The following is a 17,849-nucleotide window of genomic DNA, read 5'->3' as shown; positions in this document are numbered from 1 at the left end:
TTTGAGACTGCTCTCGGGGCTTTTAAATCTTGAGGTAGTTTTGGTATAGGGTACCTTTTGTAGCTCGTTGACTTTGGACTCGTGAATGATGCTGGTTGTTGTTTGGCTGCTGGTTCTTTGCTTCTGCTTTTTTGATGAAGGGGTGGCCTTGGGTAGGGTTGAGGTTGGATGTCTGGTGGGTGGGAGGGTTGACTTTGGATATTATGCTAGGCTTTAGGAAGGTTTTCACTGTCGTGGTTTGTAGCTGGTGAATGTTGACTGCTGTTTTTCTAAGTCTGCCAAGTAGGCCCGTTCACTGGATATAGGCCTGGTTGATCACATGGTGTTCATTTCAGTATTGGGTTTTGTTGGATTGCTTCAAATGTACGGTGTACTCCGTAAAATTGATATTAATTAGTAGTAAATGGCTATTATACATGCCGATGTCTATCATGAATGCAAAAGCTTGCCTCCCACAAACTGCCCAACGCCAAACCTAGATATAATCACACTAAACCCACATATCACCAATCCACCCCTACAACCTCGCCCTCCGCGGCTGTCCCTCCCAAGGCAAGATGGTCTTCCCCTCGACGTAGCCCCCTCCAGCCGGCCTCCAAATAATACATAGCGGGTTCTGCTGCATATTTCGCACCAACCGCTTCAGATTCTCGCTCGGATTTGCCCGCGGGCACTTCACGTCTGTGTACGCGATAGCCACGAATCCGCGCCTCTCCAAGTGATGACGACTAAGGTGTGTGACCTCTCCAAAGGCTTCGAGCTGGTGGTAGTCAATGAGTCGCAAAAATTCATCCATGAGAAGGTTTCCTGCGCCTTGGGAGCGGTACTCCGGAAGAGCCCAGATTTCTTCTCCGGCTGGACCTCGTTAGTATGCATTCGTAGGGATAGTTGAAACGAGTAGTAGAAGAATAACAGGTGAGGGGAAGAAATAGGAAGAAATGATATACATACAGATATGCGCATCCTGCATCAATCGCTGCCGCCACTTCGACAGCTCGGACCACGCGCTCTCGGCCAACTCCCGCATTTCGCTCCCTTCGGGGAAAGCCACTGCCTGTTCTTCGTGCAGAGGCGACCGATAGGGGTTCGTGCGATGGACCCTCCACAAGCCGCCGCCGATGATGCGGCCCGACCGCGTATCAGTGCATTTGAGCATGTGTGTGCTCGGATCGTTGTGGATCTGTACCAGCCCGCGTTTCTTGAACTCGGCCCGCGCGTGCGCTTCTTCGGCGGTGTTGCTGCCTATGAAGGGGCAACTGATCTCGCTCCATGCTGTTCGGGGGGCTTTCCATGACTCCCAGTAGGTGTCGGCTAACTCGTCCCAGTCGGTGGTGAGGTTGACTGAGGAAACTTTGAGGTAGGGGGCTGGGGCGTGGGAAGGGGCAGCTGATCTCATTTCCGTTTCCATTTTCTTTTTGTCGCTTTCTGTTTACCTCACTAGTTGATGGTGTTGGGTCTTCTGAGAATGAAGTATGATGGGATCGAGTCCATGTTATATGCTGTGGTTGTGACCCCTGATTTGGGGTCCTCGGATTTTGCCATCCCGCCTATCTGCTATACTGCCGCTTTGAAACCAATATTACAGATGATCATTTTATGCGTCATATCTTTTATACCGTCAGATATGGTGGAGCTGTTTCTCAGAGTTCTTGAGGCCGTATGAGAGATCTTGTCCGGGGGTGGAGCCGACGCAAGGGATATGCAGGAACCGAAACAATGTTCTGTCAGATGCCTCAGATCGCTCGCGCATAGAGATCTTCAGAATATACGTGGAGCAAAGGGCCTTGCGCACTTTGGAGCTATCTGATAGAGTTCCCACATCGATCCAAACGGTCATCTCCAGCTAAGTGATGTCTCCATAAGACTGAAGTCCAGATACCCTCTGTTCCTACTTCTCAGAGTCCGCGCTGTTTGCTGTGATTTAACACAAGAATGAGGCGAAATGAACATCTCGATGGCAGAACAAACGGGATCGCAGGCGAGGAATATTGACCACACTAGACATGATACCAGACGCTTACAGAGTGGGTCCACATTTACTCCATCGCAGCGTCGCCGGTTGCCGAGTGCGAGATGATTCCAGCGAGCATCGACTATCGAGCAATTGTCTTATTTAAGTTCCTCCACACTAAAGCCATTTTTAGCTAGCTCGCTGTGCCCAAGCGGGTAAGTGGTGAAGGCAACTTAGCGGGCTTGTGGCCTCAGCCTGCACGCTACTAGCCTGTTACTGTCAGCTTGGTTTAATCTGAGATTTCACTTTCTCTGCACGCCATATGCGCTGAATTTAGCTCAGAAAGGTGCAGAAGATCCTCAAGTGGATGCGATGAAACAAATTCGCAGGTTAGTCCTTTGTCAGATTTTCAGGGATTGGATCCAAGGTTGCATTGCTAGCCCTTACTTTCTCGGCCCCAATGTGACAGGATGTTGTGATCGAGCGGTTCGTGCCGTAACATCAGGGCCCCAGAAGGCGTGGACTGGCAAGTTGAATACTGTGGCCACTCCACAGACATGCCATCCAGCGATATCGAGATACCCCTTGATCAGTTCGTGGTGTTTATTGTACGGAGTAGACCAGAGCAGACCATGGAGAACCGTTTGAGCCTCCGCTGGCTCTAGCGCAGTTGTCCTTTGGCAGCCGGGCAGTCAGCCTGCCGATGACTTACCAAATTAGGCAAGGCTGCCCCTATCGTGTCCCCACAGCAATGGGAGCTTGAACAGTTCAATGGAGCACAGCCTCGCCCTCGGGCTTATAGCGAAGACTCTCTAAAGACACAAGCATGTCTTTAGCTGTAGGCGGGTATGGTAATCTCCCTGCCTTTAGCCCGCTTAATAACACGATAAGCGGCTGGAACTGCAAGCCCCGAGTTTATAATTGGAATCTCATTAAAGGCCTTTGTCGAATGTGCAGCTAAGTTGCCATAGCCACATCTGACCAAAGGGTTTGCTTCCTTAGCTTCTTTCCATCATCCAATGGACACGGGTTTTCACGCCTTGGCACCCAGTCCAATTGGGTCTTCGTATCTTTCGGGCTAATAAACTGCCCACCAGATCCTGGCATCCTGTCGGTACCCTGTATCCTAAGGCCGTTATTACCTGATTCTGTCTACTATCAGTCAATGGTCCCTGCTGGCGGTGTCTTTTTTTTTTGTCCAAGCCCCGCGGCGGATAGCCCACTAATTGGGGGCCATATTATGCATCATGATATATAAGGCGTCACCCTCGTGGAAGTTCAATCGTCCAACGACGTGTTTTCTTTGCGCCTTTCAAGCTGCTAGGGCTGACGAGCTCGATTTATCTCTGTCCACTCAACCAATCATCAATCACCGCAGGAGCCATCACATCATCTGGCATAGTACCTATATTCCGACCGACATAAGTCCCTTGCGAATTCCCAGTGCATAGCCATAACCACTGCAATGACTCGCGTCGCTACCGTTTTCGAACAAATCCACAAAAGCGCACCCATCGAGCGCTGGGCCCAATACGATACGCACAAGCTTATGGTCATCTCACCATCGGAGTCACAAGCAGACCATGCGTCCACTGTCCAAGCGTTGATTGGGTTTCTAGACAAGACACGCACAACAGTCTATGAAGCGCTGTAAGTAATTCCTACTTTTTACCAGCGCCTTTGTCCATACGTACATGGCTAACACCCTTCTGCAGCCCCGCAAGACCCATTCAATCACTCAAGGCGCCCCACTTACTTTATGGCGCTGACGGAGGGTCTGTGCCAGAGCTTTTATCAACGGAAGCAACGTACTTGATGGCTTGGTGTGTTCTGATCATGTTCCTCCTGGTAATCGGGGGTTCGTTCTATCGCGCGTGGACGCGAGCGCCGGCTAAGAGCCTCCTCCCTGTATGACGGGTGCCTTCTTGCCTGAGAAATTGGGCTGTCATTTTGGAGTTTGGTTCGTAGCGAGATAATGAGTCTGGGTGTGCATCGATCTTTCAGCATGAGATGGCGTTGTGACGTGATATTTTTTGGCTATAATGATTCCCCTTTGTTTTTCGATAACGTTGTCAATGCATTTCATCATGTTTCTGTGCCAGATTTCTGCAGTCAGCGGGAGGCCTTCCTTTCTTTCTCTCTTTTTTCTTTTTGTTTTGGGGTGCTGCATGTTTTCCCACGCCTTTCTTTTTACTGCACGAAATTCCAATAGCAGTCACGGAGACGACTTCCTTGCTCTTATTCTGCATACCTCCAATTATCTTATGTAAACATAAGTTATGTAAACATAAGAGTGGCATTGACGTGGCTAGGTCACCGAACGCGTATACTTTGTCAACGGCGTGGGCTGTATCATGGGGTTTCCTTGGTGAGATATCCTCCAATGGGATTTCGAAGCGCACCGTCTACCATGGTACGGTTGAGTGGAACTCATCGGAGTTGACAAGGTTGATAAAATTGAGGAAGTCGATGAAAATGACAACGGTGAGACGTGCGTTGAGGAGAGATTTCACAATTGTAGAAGTGTAAGAAAGATGACTATCAGGTGACTGAACACGCATTGAACAACTGCAAACCACTGATTAAAGGTATCATCTTTCACATGTCTCATTGACAATACAACTCGCCTGCAAGAATACCCCCAACTAAGAAACTGATAACAACTATTCTATCTTCTCTATAACCCCAGTATCCGCAACACCGTGGCAAACATGTTCAACTGCGGATCGAAAGAAGATAGCTGGCTAGTCGACGAAATTAACCCCCGATCGAGGTGCCACAAGACGGAGGATTCGCATCCATACGGATTGATTCCCGTTGTAGTTAACCTCTAGTCGTACCCAGGCCGTTGTCCCTTTAGCTGCTACAACACACGGAAGCAATATCCCAGCATGAGGGACAGCAACGTTCTCAAAATCGCCGGTACCCGTGTACCACCAAAGCAAACACCTGCCGCCGTACTCTTCAGTCATTGCATTGGCCCTTCTCAGAACATAGAGAACATGCAAGGACACTCGCAGACTGCCATGGTTCAAACATCCAGCCATATGTGCACTCTTTCTTGTAAAGGAGTGCCGTCTACACAAAACGTCTTCTGTGATGATCTCGTGGGTTATACATGGCTGTAGTAGTGGAAGTGAGACAAGTTATTGGTTGAAGGAGGGTAGTATATGATCCTTATGATATATTTAGGCATACTGCCCAGTATTGAATATCCCCGCATTACCCCCCATTGGATAAGGGAAGTGAATACCCAACAACCAAGTTATACACCACCGAATATCGAGTCCGGATGAGACTGTATACCTCGGCTGTGGAACACTTATTTCAACCACCCTGTGCAAAATGCATACTTATTCTCCCCGACTGGCCACACTTACGAGTATGGATCTGTGCAGTCGTATTATGGTGCTCTGGGCCGGCCTTGTGATTGCATGATTGGATGCTTTGAACTGTGGGGAACACGTCGGACTTCCTTGGCGATGGAAAGGAAGTGCACCTCAAGGCTTGCGTTATCAGATTGCAAAGTGTCAGATTTCGTGCCCTACCAAAATCTCATAGTCAATGCCATGTGTACATTCTTGTGCAAAACACTATCCCATCAACCCTGTGATAGTAGCTTTCTACTATCATGTCGCATCCATACTGGCCCTGGTTGTCTTCATTTTCAACCCCTGTCGAGTGTACATCTATGCTGGCCCACTACACCGCAATTCCGAGAACATCCGGGACGGTGTGCAAATTGCATATGATGTTACTGTTTCTCTCCTGTGCCTGGAATGTACACAAGTTTGACCATAGTATGTCAAATGTCGTGATCGCTGAGTGCAGTGGTGGATACATGTGCCGAGCAAGAACCGAGGGACTACCGGGAGGAGTCCCGGTTCTTGGCTGACGTCATAGTTCTAGACTCCGGGTCAGGATGCATTAATCCTGCATTAATGGATGCTGCTATGGCAATGTGGACAACGTATCCTGCTTTTCACCCTCTGCAAGTTGAAACTCAACCCCCCCGTACTTACCACCAACAAAAACTAACTGAAAAACTAGCCGACTAGTCAGTGGATTGGCTTTTTGATAGTTCTCCCCGCTAGAAGCCGAGCCGGGATGGTACCCGGTTGATTGGCTAGGAGCAGCCGGCTGAGTCATCTGTGTACCGGCAATAAGCGAGCGGTGAAGATATTTATAGAAGATGTGATGATGAGTCAAGGTCCAGATGCAAATGGAAATTTTCCACGATGATGCCATTTGTTGTCATGTTAGGAAAGCCAATTTCCAGAGGGTGGACCAGATTGCCTCAGGGTGGTCTGTAATGATGCCAAATGATGCCACTTCTTGCACAACAATTCCCATCGATTCCGCCTCACACCCTGAGTCAAAAAGACCGACATATCCTTGAATTCAAGAGATCAGCAGGTACAAAGAATCATTGAGATCAACCAGTAACCTTGCTCCGTATGATCACGTTAGCCGGGCGTGCATAAATGCCGCAAGCAGACAACCCCCGTTTTAGCTAAACGTTACCTAAGGAAAACTCACCCACGGCGTCATGTGGAGCGAGACCCGGCGGGGCGTGCCAATAGGACCGAGAAGGTGCGCCGTAGGAATGACCGCCTGGGCTCTGATCCAGTCAGATCCCCCGCAAGGAGGAAAAGCCGGGGTTGCCAAGAGGAAGTGATCGCTCATTGCGTGGTTTTTTTGTTTGATTTTTTTCTACAGCCTTCGTCAGTTTCGCCCTCAACCATGGACCAGCGTCTGGCCAGATTTTTGTTGAGCGGTCATTTTTAGGGTTTCATATATATATGAACCCAGAATCCCCCCGGGACGCTTTAGGCAAATAATTATGAATTGTGCCCTATCCTCCTTCCCCTTTGACTCCTGATTGCTCCTCGTGTTTTTTCCGTCTGTTACAACATGGTATGACATCACCGACCCTAACTACATCCCATCCAGCCCTATCTGAGATCCCCTTGTCCTTCCCCTTCCCATTCCAGGGGATCGAACATCCATTTTTCCCTTTCGAGAAAGGATGGAATCATATCAAATGAAATGAAACAAATATGCTAATTCTAAAACAGGCGACCTTTGAATCCCTCCCGACAGAGCTTCGGCTGCAGGTCCTACAGCACCTGGACCTTCCCTCCTTGGGCCAGCTCATCCAAGCCTCTCCCATCTACCACAACACATATCTTCAGTCTAAGAAGATCTTATTACACAATGTGGTCCGACAATGCTACGGCCATGTCGGCTTGGCAGACCCCATCGCAGCCGTCTCCTCCACAAATCTGCAGGCAGAAATCAAATCCCACCGAGACGACATCATCTCCCTCCTGGATCACCTCCGTCGCCGCGCGGAGACCACCTCACAACGCCACATCCTCTCCCCCGACGACTCCCTTCGTCTCCTTCATCTCTACCAGCGCTTGAAGCCCCTCCTCACCCGCTTTCTCCAGCGTGCCCCAGGGCCTGTCTCCCCGGCGGAGCGCGCCCGCATCCTCCGCGCTCTCTGCCGTCTCCAAACCTACAGCAACATCTTCGGTGCCCGGGAGTGGTCGGCCGACCCGCATTCCCGCCGCGGCGCCGCAACATGGTACCGCAACTTCACCCTGGACGATATGTGGGCGCTGTTTTTCGGACCCATGACCCCCTGGGAAGTCGAGGAGTTCGGCAGCGTGTCCACTTTCCTGCAGCAGGAGTATAGCGCGCTGTTCGCACAGATCGCCCGCGAAGTCGGCCCGCGCGACGGACCCGCTTGGCAGGCGTTGCGGCCCGATGGGATGCCCGTGGAGGTTGTCTACGGCAGCGCCGATGAAGAGGGTATGTTTCATTTCCCCCTTTCCCTTTATCCCTTCCCATCTTCAAATAAAGAAGTAAAACTAACATGACCTAGCCCCCGAAAACAAAGACTACAACGACTACTGCAACCATCTCGTCGCGCTCGGCCCATGCTTCCTCGCCACCGTGCTGGCCCAACCCACCGCACACGCCCGGCACAGCCTCCTAGCCGCCAACTCTATCGCCGCCAAGCGCTCCTTCGACAGCCGCGTCTCCATCATGCGCCATCGCGGCACCCCCATGCTGGACCCCGCCGACCGCTACGACGTCCCCGGTGTCGGAGCCCTCCTGTCCACTCTCCCCGTCATGGACCAACCGGCCACCGGCTGGAGCCACTACTGGTACGGCGCGCAGGGACCCGTCGACAGTGTGGTTCACGCACCGGAATCGCATGAGCGCACGATGGGCAACTCCCACGGATGGCAGTGGGGATATGCCCTCTGGGACGTTCCTGCTTAATAACTTTCTTCTTTTGCTTTCTTCTATTTTCGTTTTATCCCCCCATTTTACTCTGTTGTAATGTCTTTTATCTCTATTGCGTTTTCTGATCGAGTGCTTGATCGATCAATCGATCAAGCTGCATTGTCGTGGTTTCGTCTGGACGAGATTACTTTCAGCGCTCTGCTGATATGATGTTTAAAAAAGTGCTTTTTGGCGTTGCATGACTCGGTGTTTGGGTTTGATGAATTTGCCTGTCGGTTGACAGGGTCATGACATGACATGACATACCTGCATGTGCGGCTGATCGCTGCTTGCGTTTGTTGTTCTTTTTTATAATGAGAGTACCCCATTTGCAATTTAAGGAAGAAGTGTTGTCTGACAGCACTTCTCGGCTTTGCTACTACCAATTTTTACCATACGTCTCGCTTCGTATCTTGATATCCAAGTCCATTGTAGAAAGGATTCCTTACCAGGTATCCGTAATCATGTAGGCAGTAGTGCGGCCGGTTCACTTCATGCCACGTGATATCGTTGATATAGAAACTAGACTTGCGGCTCATGGCTTTTGTTCCCTATCTAAGCTTAAAGATAAGCTTAATTCGTTATCATGTGTTATCCATATCGATATAATTATGTCCTAAATTGTGTTCTTTTCGTACTTTGTATCATATTTTGCTGTTGTTGCATGATTTTACTATATTATAACAGCTTTAGTCTCGGTGTAGCGATAGGCATGACACTATCGTAGACTACCAAGAGTTTTCCTTATGTACATCTTATTGATGTCACTGTGTCTTTCCTTCCTTTCAAGACAGGATTACTGGGAATGAATTTCACATAGGTTATGATATGTCGGAAATAAGACGGTGCCTAAAAACGTACTAACAGAGCTCGAAAGTGTCTAGATATCTTTTGTAGCCGAGTGGTATTTGTTCCCACATAATATCTTTCCTAGGTAGTTTTCACCGATTAATGTAGACGGTGAATACAATACTTCAGTTGCTTTGTCAATTACCTGGAAGACAAAACCTACATTACTTGTCTTTTCTTTCTTTTCTCTTCCAGATTCTGCGGGACTCGGAACCTTCCAACTCGAACGTCACTAGTATGGAATATTCCATAATTTCCTAGATTTCATCGGATCTTTGATCAGTCTCATTTCTGTCCTCTCACAAACCTGGGCCTTTCTTCCTGGGCTTCTCATTATGTATTAAGATATCTACCTAACATTGGCAACTAGGAGTACTGCGAATGATAAATTAGCTCGAATACATCTGAGCATTCCTTTAGTGGTGATGTGAAATACTCTATCTTCAGGTCTTCAATTAAAGAACTTTTAAACGATCATCGCACGCCCATCCACGTGAAACAGAATCATCTCCCCTCATTCACAATTCATTGAGCCGTGTTGAATCAGAGAACTGTAGGAAAGACATCCTGTTTCGATCTCGGGAAAAAAATCTTTGACGGATTCAAAAGAGTGGCCGGGAAACATCGTCTCGTACAACCAAACTTTTGACGCTGAGTATGGGAGCAGACTCGACAGACAGTTAATATATGTTTAAGATCTAGCTAGAGATATGGGTCTATAACTGATCCTCGCGATTAAGAAGAATAGGTTCTAAACATGGTACAGGTGTCCATGGGACTGAATGTTTATCCTGGGAATGTCTTATCAGGTGTCTGTAAGACGTAATCTACATTCTCACTAGCCTCTCATGGCTTGAATAAGTATCAAGACCCCGTATAGGTACATAATAGTCTTGACCTTGACTTCTCGAGCACAGACTGAAATAGGAGGTCCTGGGTGATCTCAAAGCAACTTAAACCTCTTGCAAGGACAGCCAACTTGAATCCATTGATAGCACAATATACAAAGAACGAACATTCCACGTTCCAAAAGGTCTAGACCTCTACTGATCCTGCTCCACAGTGGCCATCAATACCTGTCCCGTGGCATATCTCCCGACCCGCCTATCGACCCAATGATGACAATTTCCGCCTACCCAAAGTGTGATTAGAGTGGCGGGATATGATCCAGACCCACTTTCCCACTTTTCAAATTCGACATGGAGGAAAGTTTCGTCTTCTTCGAGGTCATGTCATTGCAGGGCTGCCTGCGAAAAAAATACACTCACTCGTGGCGTTATGCCGCGTGCTTGGTCGTATGGGCTGTTTGCATATACAGACCAGTATCTCGGAGTATATTGCCCGAGCAATAAGGTTGCCATAAAGCTTTCGATCTACGGTGGGGCCCGTGTCGCTGGAGCGGCTGCTTGACGGGTCCTCAAAGCATTGTAGGAAGGCCCCAGCTGCGAACGCGTTTTAAGGCTTTCTTGTGAGACTTGTTGAAGTGTTAATTGGTGAAGAAATAACATGCAAGGTAAATACAGCACCTAATGTTGAAGATTTTTAGGCTACTTGAGAAGCTACGCGAGTAGGAAAATTATTTTCACCAGGAAAGTATATAATTTATCAAATGATATGATTAAGAACAGAGCAGCAATAGTAACTATATGGGTATTATATCGTAATCGTAGCCCGTCTAACCTTCTATCCCAAGGTATAGTAAGGAAAACGGATATCTAAAAAGATGCTCCAGCCCGCACCTCGTAATTCTGCGACCAGAGTCTCCGCCCCAGCGGAAACCGCCGCCTCTTTCTCGACGACCTAGTTTCGTGTCTTTGTTGCTCACCCTGGCACATCTGTCGCTGCAGGGGACATCCGAATGCTTTATTAATGAGAGGCTCCACGTTCTCTTTCTCCTCTCCATCAGGGAATTCTCCCTTTTCAGCTTCTTCCCCTTCCCCTTCCCCCTCTCCCCTAGACGAGACAGCCATAGTAGTAGTCCGTAAAATCCCACCCGAAGCTGACAGCCCGCCATCAGCCTTGATCTCGAACTTCCCCGGCTGCGCAGACACCTCCGCGCTATTCCTACTTGCAAACGCCCAGTCCGAAGACGCCGGCGTGCCGGCGTCTTCCTTCTCCGACAGAGCAACAGGAGTGACAGTAGAAGAGGTAGACAATTTCCGCCGCACCATCGCCTTGACTGCCGAAGCGATCTGCTCGCGAATGGGGGGGCCCTCGCGCGGGTGACTCGTAGGCTGCTGTTTGCTGAGGTAGTAGTCGTCGAACTCCTCATCGTCGGAATCGGAGTCTGAGCCGGAAGCATACCCCGGGTCTGGGCCCGTCTGGAAGGAGATCACTGCTTTTTGCATGTCTTCTTGTGCGAGGTGGACGGATCGGCGGAGGAGGCGGTGGTGGCCGAGACAGCGGCGGAGGTCGGGGTCTCGCGCGGAGGTTTCTTTGTGGAGTTTCGTGCGCGAGAGAGCGGCCATATGAGTTGGGGGTGGAGAGGAGGAAGTCTTGCAAGAGGATGATCTTTGGCGCGCGGCGACGATGGGGGGGACGCGAGTGTTGGAGCGGGAGGAGGTCCGGTGGAGGATGTCTGTTATGTCGGACATTCTCTGATGTGTATGTGTGTGTATGTGTGTGTATGTGTGTGGGGGGGAATGTATATTTATAAAGAGAAAGATGTCTTGGGACGTCTATGGGTCCTGGAAAAACTGTCCAGACTTGAACATTGTCCGAAAGTTCTTCTAAAGCGTCTGATATCCGAGGGGGCTTCGACGAAAACAGGAAATCAGACACATCTTATATTTCTTGGTCTTCCTGTCACCCCGATTAACTCAGGCCCACCCCCGATCTAAACCAGCCCGGTCCAGACGACCGATGGACCGAATGTGGGGGGGAGGAGAACTCAGCATGGACACTCCGGGCTAATCAGGAGCGATTGCTCGCTGACGGCCACCCCGGGGTCGACTGGCAGTTAGGGTTAGAGGAGCTGCAGTGGCGATCGGGAGTCAGCCCTAAGTCATGGTGTCATTGACTAGGCCCCACCCCAATCACGCAGATCCTCGACGAATGGAATGGTTGGATGGGCCTCCCGATGACTGCAGATTGGCTAGGATGTTCTCCTTCAGCGCGATAAGACATTGTTCTTCACAGGGAGGTTCCTTGGTCTGGTTTCTGCTGGAGATATGCCGAGCCATTTCCGCGCATCGATCTGAGACGACACGCATTGCCTTGATCGGGACTTTCCGACAATAGCATTCGGTCCCCACCGCTGCATGATTCAGGTTATGGCACCACGAGACCATGCCATTATTCCAAGGTTTGTCGGGTGGTTTCGGGAAGAACCAAACGCTGCACCGAATATGTCCGTATGCCACCAATCTGGACACTACGGTAGATCGTGAGTGGACTAACTCCGGTGAAAAAATCCCCCCACTGCGTTTGTTGTCATTCCTATGATCATGATCATTATTACTACGATAACTATAAGCCTAACTGCTATCCCTTGATCAATGTTGGAGATAGTGGGAGCGGATATTAACATCCCGTCTAAATACATCGACTCGCATAACCCTCAAGTCATCAGCGGTATCAATATGAATTTTAGTCAAACTTGGCAATGATTGTACATGGGCTTTGCAGTCAAACCGAGCCCGACCCCGAAATAGCATTATTGGATGTCACCAGATCAAGGGTTTCATTGATCGGCCACCCTCAACCCTCGGAATATGTCGAGATTCAGTGTTAGTCGAGAGATAAGTTTTTCTATTCGCATGCGGTATTTTGATCCCCGGTCGAGTTGGTGTTAGTCATGGTCGATATTGCATCACCCATGGCTTCGAACTGGAGATACCCGTTGTTTGCGAGCTAGAACTCCCAATCACCCAGGGAGTTGTCTATAGAGTACGCTCGATCGCAGTCTAGATCGGGGCCAATAGCCTGTGGGGAACGGATATAGCCGGTGGCGAGATCGACAATTAGGCATTATCTATTAGTTTGGTATAACATCGTAAGCTAGATAGAACCAGTATGTTTTCCCTGGTCCATGGAATATGTTCCTTTTTCCCACAATCAAGGGTGTCCCGACCTTATCCCGGCGCCAGGTTTGCATCGTCCTTTTGCTTCTGGTCCCTATCCTTCCATTATTCCGATTTCCTGTTCCCTTCGATATGGCATCATGCCAACATCAGGTACGCCGTCCAAGCCAGCGCAGCCCCAGCTAACGTCAACGTCATTGATTCACGGCCAGCTGCCGACTCCCCGTTCGACGAGGATTTCTCGGACGAATTTTTGCTGCCCTTGGCCGATGCATGGCCTACCCACGGATTCCAGTTGGTCAGGTTTTTTGTGCAGTCGTCACTAATCGCGTGCCCCTTTAGTTGCGCCAATTCCTCCCCATCCCGTGACATCGTGATCACGACATCCCCCATGCGGTCATTCATCGGCACACTGCCGTGATAGAGGCCCTGCCGGGCGCCCTTTTTAGGTTTATACTGCCACTGTGACAGCAACGTGTCGTCGCCGCCAATGCTAACGGTCACCTCTGCGGGGGCATCCAGCAGCGCAGAGAAGAACACCCGGTCCTTCAGCACCTTCTCCGGCGCCATCGTCGGCTGGTCCTGCTGCCGCGTATTCCCCGTCGTCCGCCCATCCTCACACCGCGACGACGGGTTCACGCGATACCAAGCCACCAAGCCCGCGTCGATATCAGCCTCCTCATCATCATTGCGCTTCCCCCTCTTGAACTGATCGATCAAGTACGGTAGGAAAGCGCGCCACCCATCATGCGGCATCCCCTCAGCGTAGTTGAACGGCGCCTGCGCATATTGAAACACATCCAGGCTGCCGGGATGGATCGGCCCAATGTAGTGACTCTCCCCGTAATCATTCCAACTAATCAGCTCCACATACTCCGGCTTCAGATCTAGCACCTGCTGCCACCGCGTATACCACAGGTCGTCACCCTGCCACACCCAGTTCTTGTGCCACCGTATCATATTCGTGTAGAACCAGGGCGACACGCCCATGATGAAGGGCTTATCGCCTAGGGCCTCCATGTACTCCTTGTCGAGCGCGGTGCTCATCGAGTCCGTGCCATTCGGCCACGAACTCCAGTTCATCAGCCCGTCGACGTGCTTCTTCGGCGCCGTCTTCTTCGGATCCACGCTCGACCAGTCCGGCATGAAGAAGCAGTCGACTTTGGACTTGATCTGCGCCCAGTCGCCTGATGCCTGTGCGCCTTCGAATGTCGATACCAGCGGCTTGTCATCGCCTGCGTGCTTGTAGTATGCTTTGTGCTTTGTGTACTTCTTCAGCACCTTGACTACCTGGTCTGGGGGCCAGTGTCCGTCGCCTGAGTAGTCGAGCGACAGGAACATCTTGAAGTCGTGCTCTTGGGCTGCGGCGAAGGCGTCGTTGAATAGCCGTGTGTTGTCTGTCTCGTGGAAGCCTGTGTTGAGCGCGAAGGCGTCGATCTTGGCTGCTTTGGCGGCTGCTACGTCTAGCTTCCATTCGTTCTTTGTGTAGTTGACTGCGTTTTGGAGCTATTCTCTGTGAGTTCTTTGCCTTGGTTGCTAGCGTGTGGATTGCGGGGGACTTACCATGAAATGAGCGAATACTCCTTTGGCCTGCACGCGGCAGACGCTCAACAGAGCCGTGACCAGCAGGAGAACTCGATACATTGTGCGGGCTCACTGTCTCTCTGCTACAGTCGGACTGGGCGTGTCGGGGTATTCATACCTCTTCTGACAGCGGCGTTTAGGAGAAAAGGGGGAGGGGTCAGTCGTAGAAAAAAAAGATTAATATCAGTAAAATGAGACAAAAGATATGATATGTCTGCGCCGCAGTGAGAATTCCGGTATATCATGAAGCTAAGAAATGAGACTTTCCATCGTAAATCGGAATCCGGCCTTCCACGGCCTTTCTCCCAATCAATATCTGCGCTCGTTCAGGCATTTCGACCGGCTAGCATGACACATACATAGTTCGGGCCAGACTGCTCGATGTCGCTTCTTTCGTGATGAGCGGTCAACCTACTTCCATCCATCCCTGATAACAGTCGCTGTTGACTGTTTTAAGCCTCGATTGGGAAAGGGGCTAGACGACGGGCACGGACATAACGCACGAACACCCGGGGTCCTCTGGGCTGCGCGAGAACAATGGCTGCCACTTTAGTCATGCATAATTAGCTAGTTAACTAGCTGTCTGACAGCACCTGCGGTGTCATTCAGACTATTTGCTGGGTGGGTCTGACATATGGGGCTCTGCCTGCAGACGACGTATCATGTGGAGAGGGTTCGTTGGCATTCTGGGTTGCTGACGGTCGGAGAAAGGAGAGAATTTTCTGCGTGGTTGATCCTGGTTTATAGTTCTTTAGTGTTCTTTTGGCTTTGTGCAGCTTTTTTTATTGTTTTGGGTGGGTCCGGGGCGTAATTATTCACTACTCCATTTGTCATGGTATCGACTAGGTTGATGTAGGCTTTTACCACTTCATTGAAGGTATACATACATTGGCGCATGGGAAATCTCTCAACAATATGGTTTCTTGCGTAGGGAAGAGTACGGGGATTATCCAATATTCGTATTGACAAGGGTTCTCACCCGAGCGTCTTGAAAACAATACAAGGGGGCATTTGCATCGAACCCGGTCAGCAGTCTGATAGACGATTCCATTGAAGTCAACCATGCCAATCCCGCACAGACCTGTCCACCGACATTTTCGCGGTCCTCCAGGCTGGAAGACATAACACAGCAGGGCATGTCATGCCATGTCATGTTACTCCTGTTGATCATCGCACTATCGAAATAGAGCCCAAGCAAGGGGCTGCGTTTGACATCAGCACGAGAGGAATATATGTATATAGCCACATTATTGCATCTTCTCGACAGTTCTCGGCGGATTCCGACTTCCCCATACAGGAAACTTTCTAACACACCAGGTGTGTCTTCCCTGTTTTTCCCTGCAATGAGTGCCGATCTTCGTTGTATGCTTCCGGTTTGTCCGGTGCTCGAGCGCCGTGGATGTGACTATATCTTCAATAATTGTCAGCACCGCTCAATCAGACGTCAAATGATAGCATCAATGAAGATAACAGTAACGAAAAAGAAAAATAGAAAAAGGAAAAAGAAGATAAGATCATACTCGGTATACCGCGCAATCATCTCCGCATCCATATCCGCCAACGACTTCAACGCCGCGCGCATATCCTCCACCAGCAGATTACACCGGTGCAAGCTGAAATCTTCCCGCAGCACCACGCGCATCATCTTAAGCTGGTTACAATGAGGCGCCATCGTATAAGCCGGGATCACCCACCCGCGCTGCCGCAACACATGAGCCAGTGCGTATTCATCGTACAGTCGGGAGTCGTCGGGGGGCAGTCGATACGCGACCAGCGGCAGCCCGCGCCCGCCAGTCTCGCTCATCAGGATGAAACCCAGTTTTTCGAGCTCTTTGGCGAGATGATCGGCTGTGCGCGTCAGGTTCTCCATGATCGATCGGTACCCGTGCTTGCCTAGCCGGATCATCATGTAGTATTGCCCGATGACGTGCGATGCGCCTTTGCTGAAGTTGAGCGTGAAGCTGGCTTGGTCTGCGCCTAGGTAGTTGATGTTAAAGATGAGTTCTTTGGGGAGGAACTCGGGCGAGCGCCAGAATACCCAGCCCACACCGGGGTAGACCTGCGCCGTCGTTAGTTCGAATGCCATGACAAGAAGCAAGAGAATGAGAGGGTAAACGCACCAGCCCATACTTATGCCCCGACACATTTATCGATACGACCTTCTCCAGACGAAAATCCCACACCAATTCTGGGTTCACAAATGGCGTGACGAACCCACCGCTGGCGGCATCCACATGAATCGGACAGTCAATCTTCCTCTCGACCAACAAGTCATTCAACCCCTTCACATCCTCATACTGACCCGTGTAAGTCGTGCCCAAAATCGCACAGATACCGATGGTATTCTCATCAATCAAATCAACCGCCTCTTTGGGGTCAATAACATAGCGCGACTCGGTGCAGTAAACGTATTTCTCCTCAACGTCAAAATACCGCGCCGCCTTCTCCCAGCACACCTGCACAGCACTGCTCATCACAATGTTAGGCCGCGTCCAATCCTTACCCGCTGCCTTGCGCGCGTTCTGCCAGCGCTTCTTCATCGCCAGCGTCGCGAGCATGATCCCCTCGGAGGATCCCACCGTCGAGGTGCCGATCGCGTCGTGCTTGCCTCCATCCGCGCCGTGGCCGTCGGTCGTCGGTGCGTGCAGCAGGTCTGCGATCATGTCCACGCAGCGGTTGTGCATGTGTGCTGTCTGCGGGTATTGCTCGTAGTCGATGAAGTTCTTGCTTAGGGACTCCGTCATGAGTTGTTCAACTTCGTCTTCCTGGTTTCTGGTCAGTTTCTGTCTGGGAACAGTCATTGATTGGAAAGGACTTACCATGTATGTCGTGACGAAGCTCGCCAAGCTGGAAAACAATTAGCCCTTTCTCCTCCATGCCGAGCAAGATTACAATTGGGGAAATTACTTCAATAGCGGATTCCCGTCCAGACTCAGCTCGTCCCTGATCATCCGCGATGCCACCTCCGCCGGCATCTGGTGCTCGCACATGGCGTGCTCTGGCAGCTCCTCAATCGCATACTTGGTGCTGTAGATATACGGCGAGGCGGCCTCCGACCACTCCTCGTCGGTCTGGCGTCTGCGACGGCGCTGTAGCTCGGTCTCGCGGCGGACCCTAGTTAAATGGACCATTTTGTTGAGTTGACT

The 17,849-nt window shown here is 50.5% G+C and overlaps 6 protein-coding genes across 6 annotated transcripts; 2 read left to right on the top strand and 4 right to left on the bottom strand.

Moving 5' to 3' along the window:
• Positions 1 to 517: 517 nt before the first annotated feature.
• Positions 518 to 1,408, bottom strand: BDW47DRAFT_132166 (GNAT family N-acetyltransferase; the record flags this gene model as incomplete). The annotated part of the gene is made up of 2 exons (XM_024817501.1): positions 518 to 855; positions 952 to 1,408. 2 exons carry the CDS (start codon positions 1,406 to 1,408, stop codon positions 518 to 520), a joined length of 795 nt encoding a protein of 264 aa, XP_024671150.1.
• A 1,763-nt stretch (positions 1,409 to 3,171) lies between these two features.
• On the top strand, positions 3,172 to 4,139 carry BDW47DRAFT_107443 (uncharacterized protein). Its single transcript, XM_024813012.1, has 2 exons — positions 3,172 to 3,601; positions 3,667 to 4,139. The coding sequence occupies exons 1-2, from the start codon at positions 3,417 to 3,419 to the stop codon at positions 3,863 to 3,865; spliced, it is 384 nt and encodes a 127-aa protein (XP_024671149.1). The 5' UTR covers positions 3,172 to 3,416; the 3' UTR covers positions 3,866 to 4,139.
• A 2,644-nt stretch (positions 4,140 to 6,783) lies between these two features.
• Positions 6,784 to 8,625, top strand: BDW47DRAFT_107441 (uncharacterized protein). Its single transcript, XM_024813011.1, has 3 exons — positions 6,784 to 6,868; positions 7,030 to 7,768; positions 7,842 to 8,625. The coding sequence occupies exons 1-3, from the start codon at positions 6,866 to 6,868 to the stop codon at positions 8,243 to 8,245; spliced, it is 1,146 nt and encodes a 381-aa protein (XP_024671148.1). The 5' UTR covers positions 6,784 to 6,865; the 3' UTR covers positions 8,246 to 8,625.
• Positions 8,626 to 10,812: 2,187 nt separating this feature from the next.
• BDW47DRAFT_126594 (uncharacterized protein) lies at positions 10,813 to 11,691 on the bottom strand (the record flags this gene model as incomplete). Its single annotated transcript, XM_024816578.1, has 1 exon — positions 10,813 to 11,691. One exon carries the CDS (start codon positions 11,689 to 11,691, stop codon positions 10,813 to 10,815), a length of 879 nt encoding a protein of 292 aa, XP_024671147.1.
• Positions 11,692 to 13,257: 1,566 nt separating this feature from the next.
• BDW47DRAFT_126593 (glycoside hydrolase family 71 protein) lies at positions 13,258 to 14,763 on the bottom strand (the record flags this gene model as incomplete). Its single annotated transcript, XM_024816577.1, has 2 exons — positions 13,258 to 14,625; positions 14,683 to 14,763. 2 exons carry the CDS (start codon positions 14,761 to 14,763, stop codon positions 13,258 to 13,260), a joined length of 1,449 nt encoding a protein of 482 aa, XP_024671146.1.
• Positions 14,764 to 15,585: 822 nt separating this feature from the next.
• BDW47DRAFT_107436 (glutamate decarboxylase) lies at positions 15,586 to 17,849 on the bottom strand. Its single transcript, XM_024813010.1, has 5 exons — positions 17,611 to 17,849; positions 17,523 to 17,550; positions 16,824 to 17,468; positions 16,224 to 16,762; positions 15,586 to 16,114 (listed from the first exon to the last, which is right to left on the bottom strand). Exons 1-5 carry the CDS (start codon positions 17,832 to 17,834, stop codon positions 16,009 to 16,011), a joined length of 1,542 nt encoding a protein of 513 aa, XP_024671145.1. The 5' UTR covers positions 17,835 to 17,849; the 3' UTR covers positions 15,586 to 16,008.

The sequence above is a fragment of the Aspergillus candidus genome (genome assembly GCF_002847045.1).
Source record: "Aspergillus candidus strain CBS 102.13 unplaced genomic scaffold BDW47scaffold_29, whole genome shotgun sequence".
Classification (NCBI taxonomy): Eukaryota; Fungi; Ascomycota; class Eurotiomycetes; order Eurotiales; family Aspergillaceae; genus Aspergillus; species Aspergillus candidus.
This window is presented reverse-complemented; position numbering and strand designations above follow the sequence as displayed.

Excerpts from the sequence above, each read along its gene's own strand:
- BDW47DRAFT_107443 (XM_024813012.1), top strand. The coding sequence starts at position 3,417 with ATGACTCGCGTCGCTACCGTTTTCGAACAAATCCACAAAAGCGCACCC. Across the intron at positions 3,602-3,666 it reads ACAACAGTCTATGAAGCGCT|CCCCGCAAGACCCATTCAAT; the intron begins GTAAGTAATTCC and ends ACCCTTCTGCAG.
- BDW47DRAFT_107441 (XM_024813011.1), top strand. Across the intron at positions 7,769-7,841 it reads CGGCAGCGCCGATGAAGAGG|CCCCCGAAAACAAAGACTAC; the intron begins GTATGTTTCATT and ends AACATGACCTAG.
- BDW47DRAFT_107436 (XM_024813010.1), bottom strand. The coding sequence starts at position 17,834 with ATGGTCCATTTAACTAGGGTCCGCCGCGAGACCGAGCTACAGCGCCGT. Across the intron at positions 17,551-17,610 it reads GACGGGAATCCGCTATTGAA|CTTGGCGAGCTTCGTCACGA; the intron begins GTAATTTCCCCA and ends ATTGTTTTCCAG. Across the intron at positions 17,469-17,522 it reads GCTTCGTCACGACATACATG|GAAGACGAAGTTGAACAACT; the intron begins GTAAGTCCTTTC and ends ACCAGAAACCAG.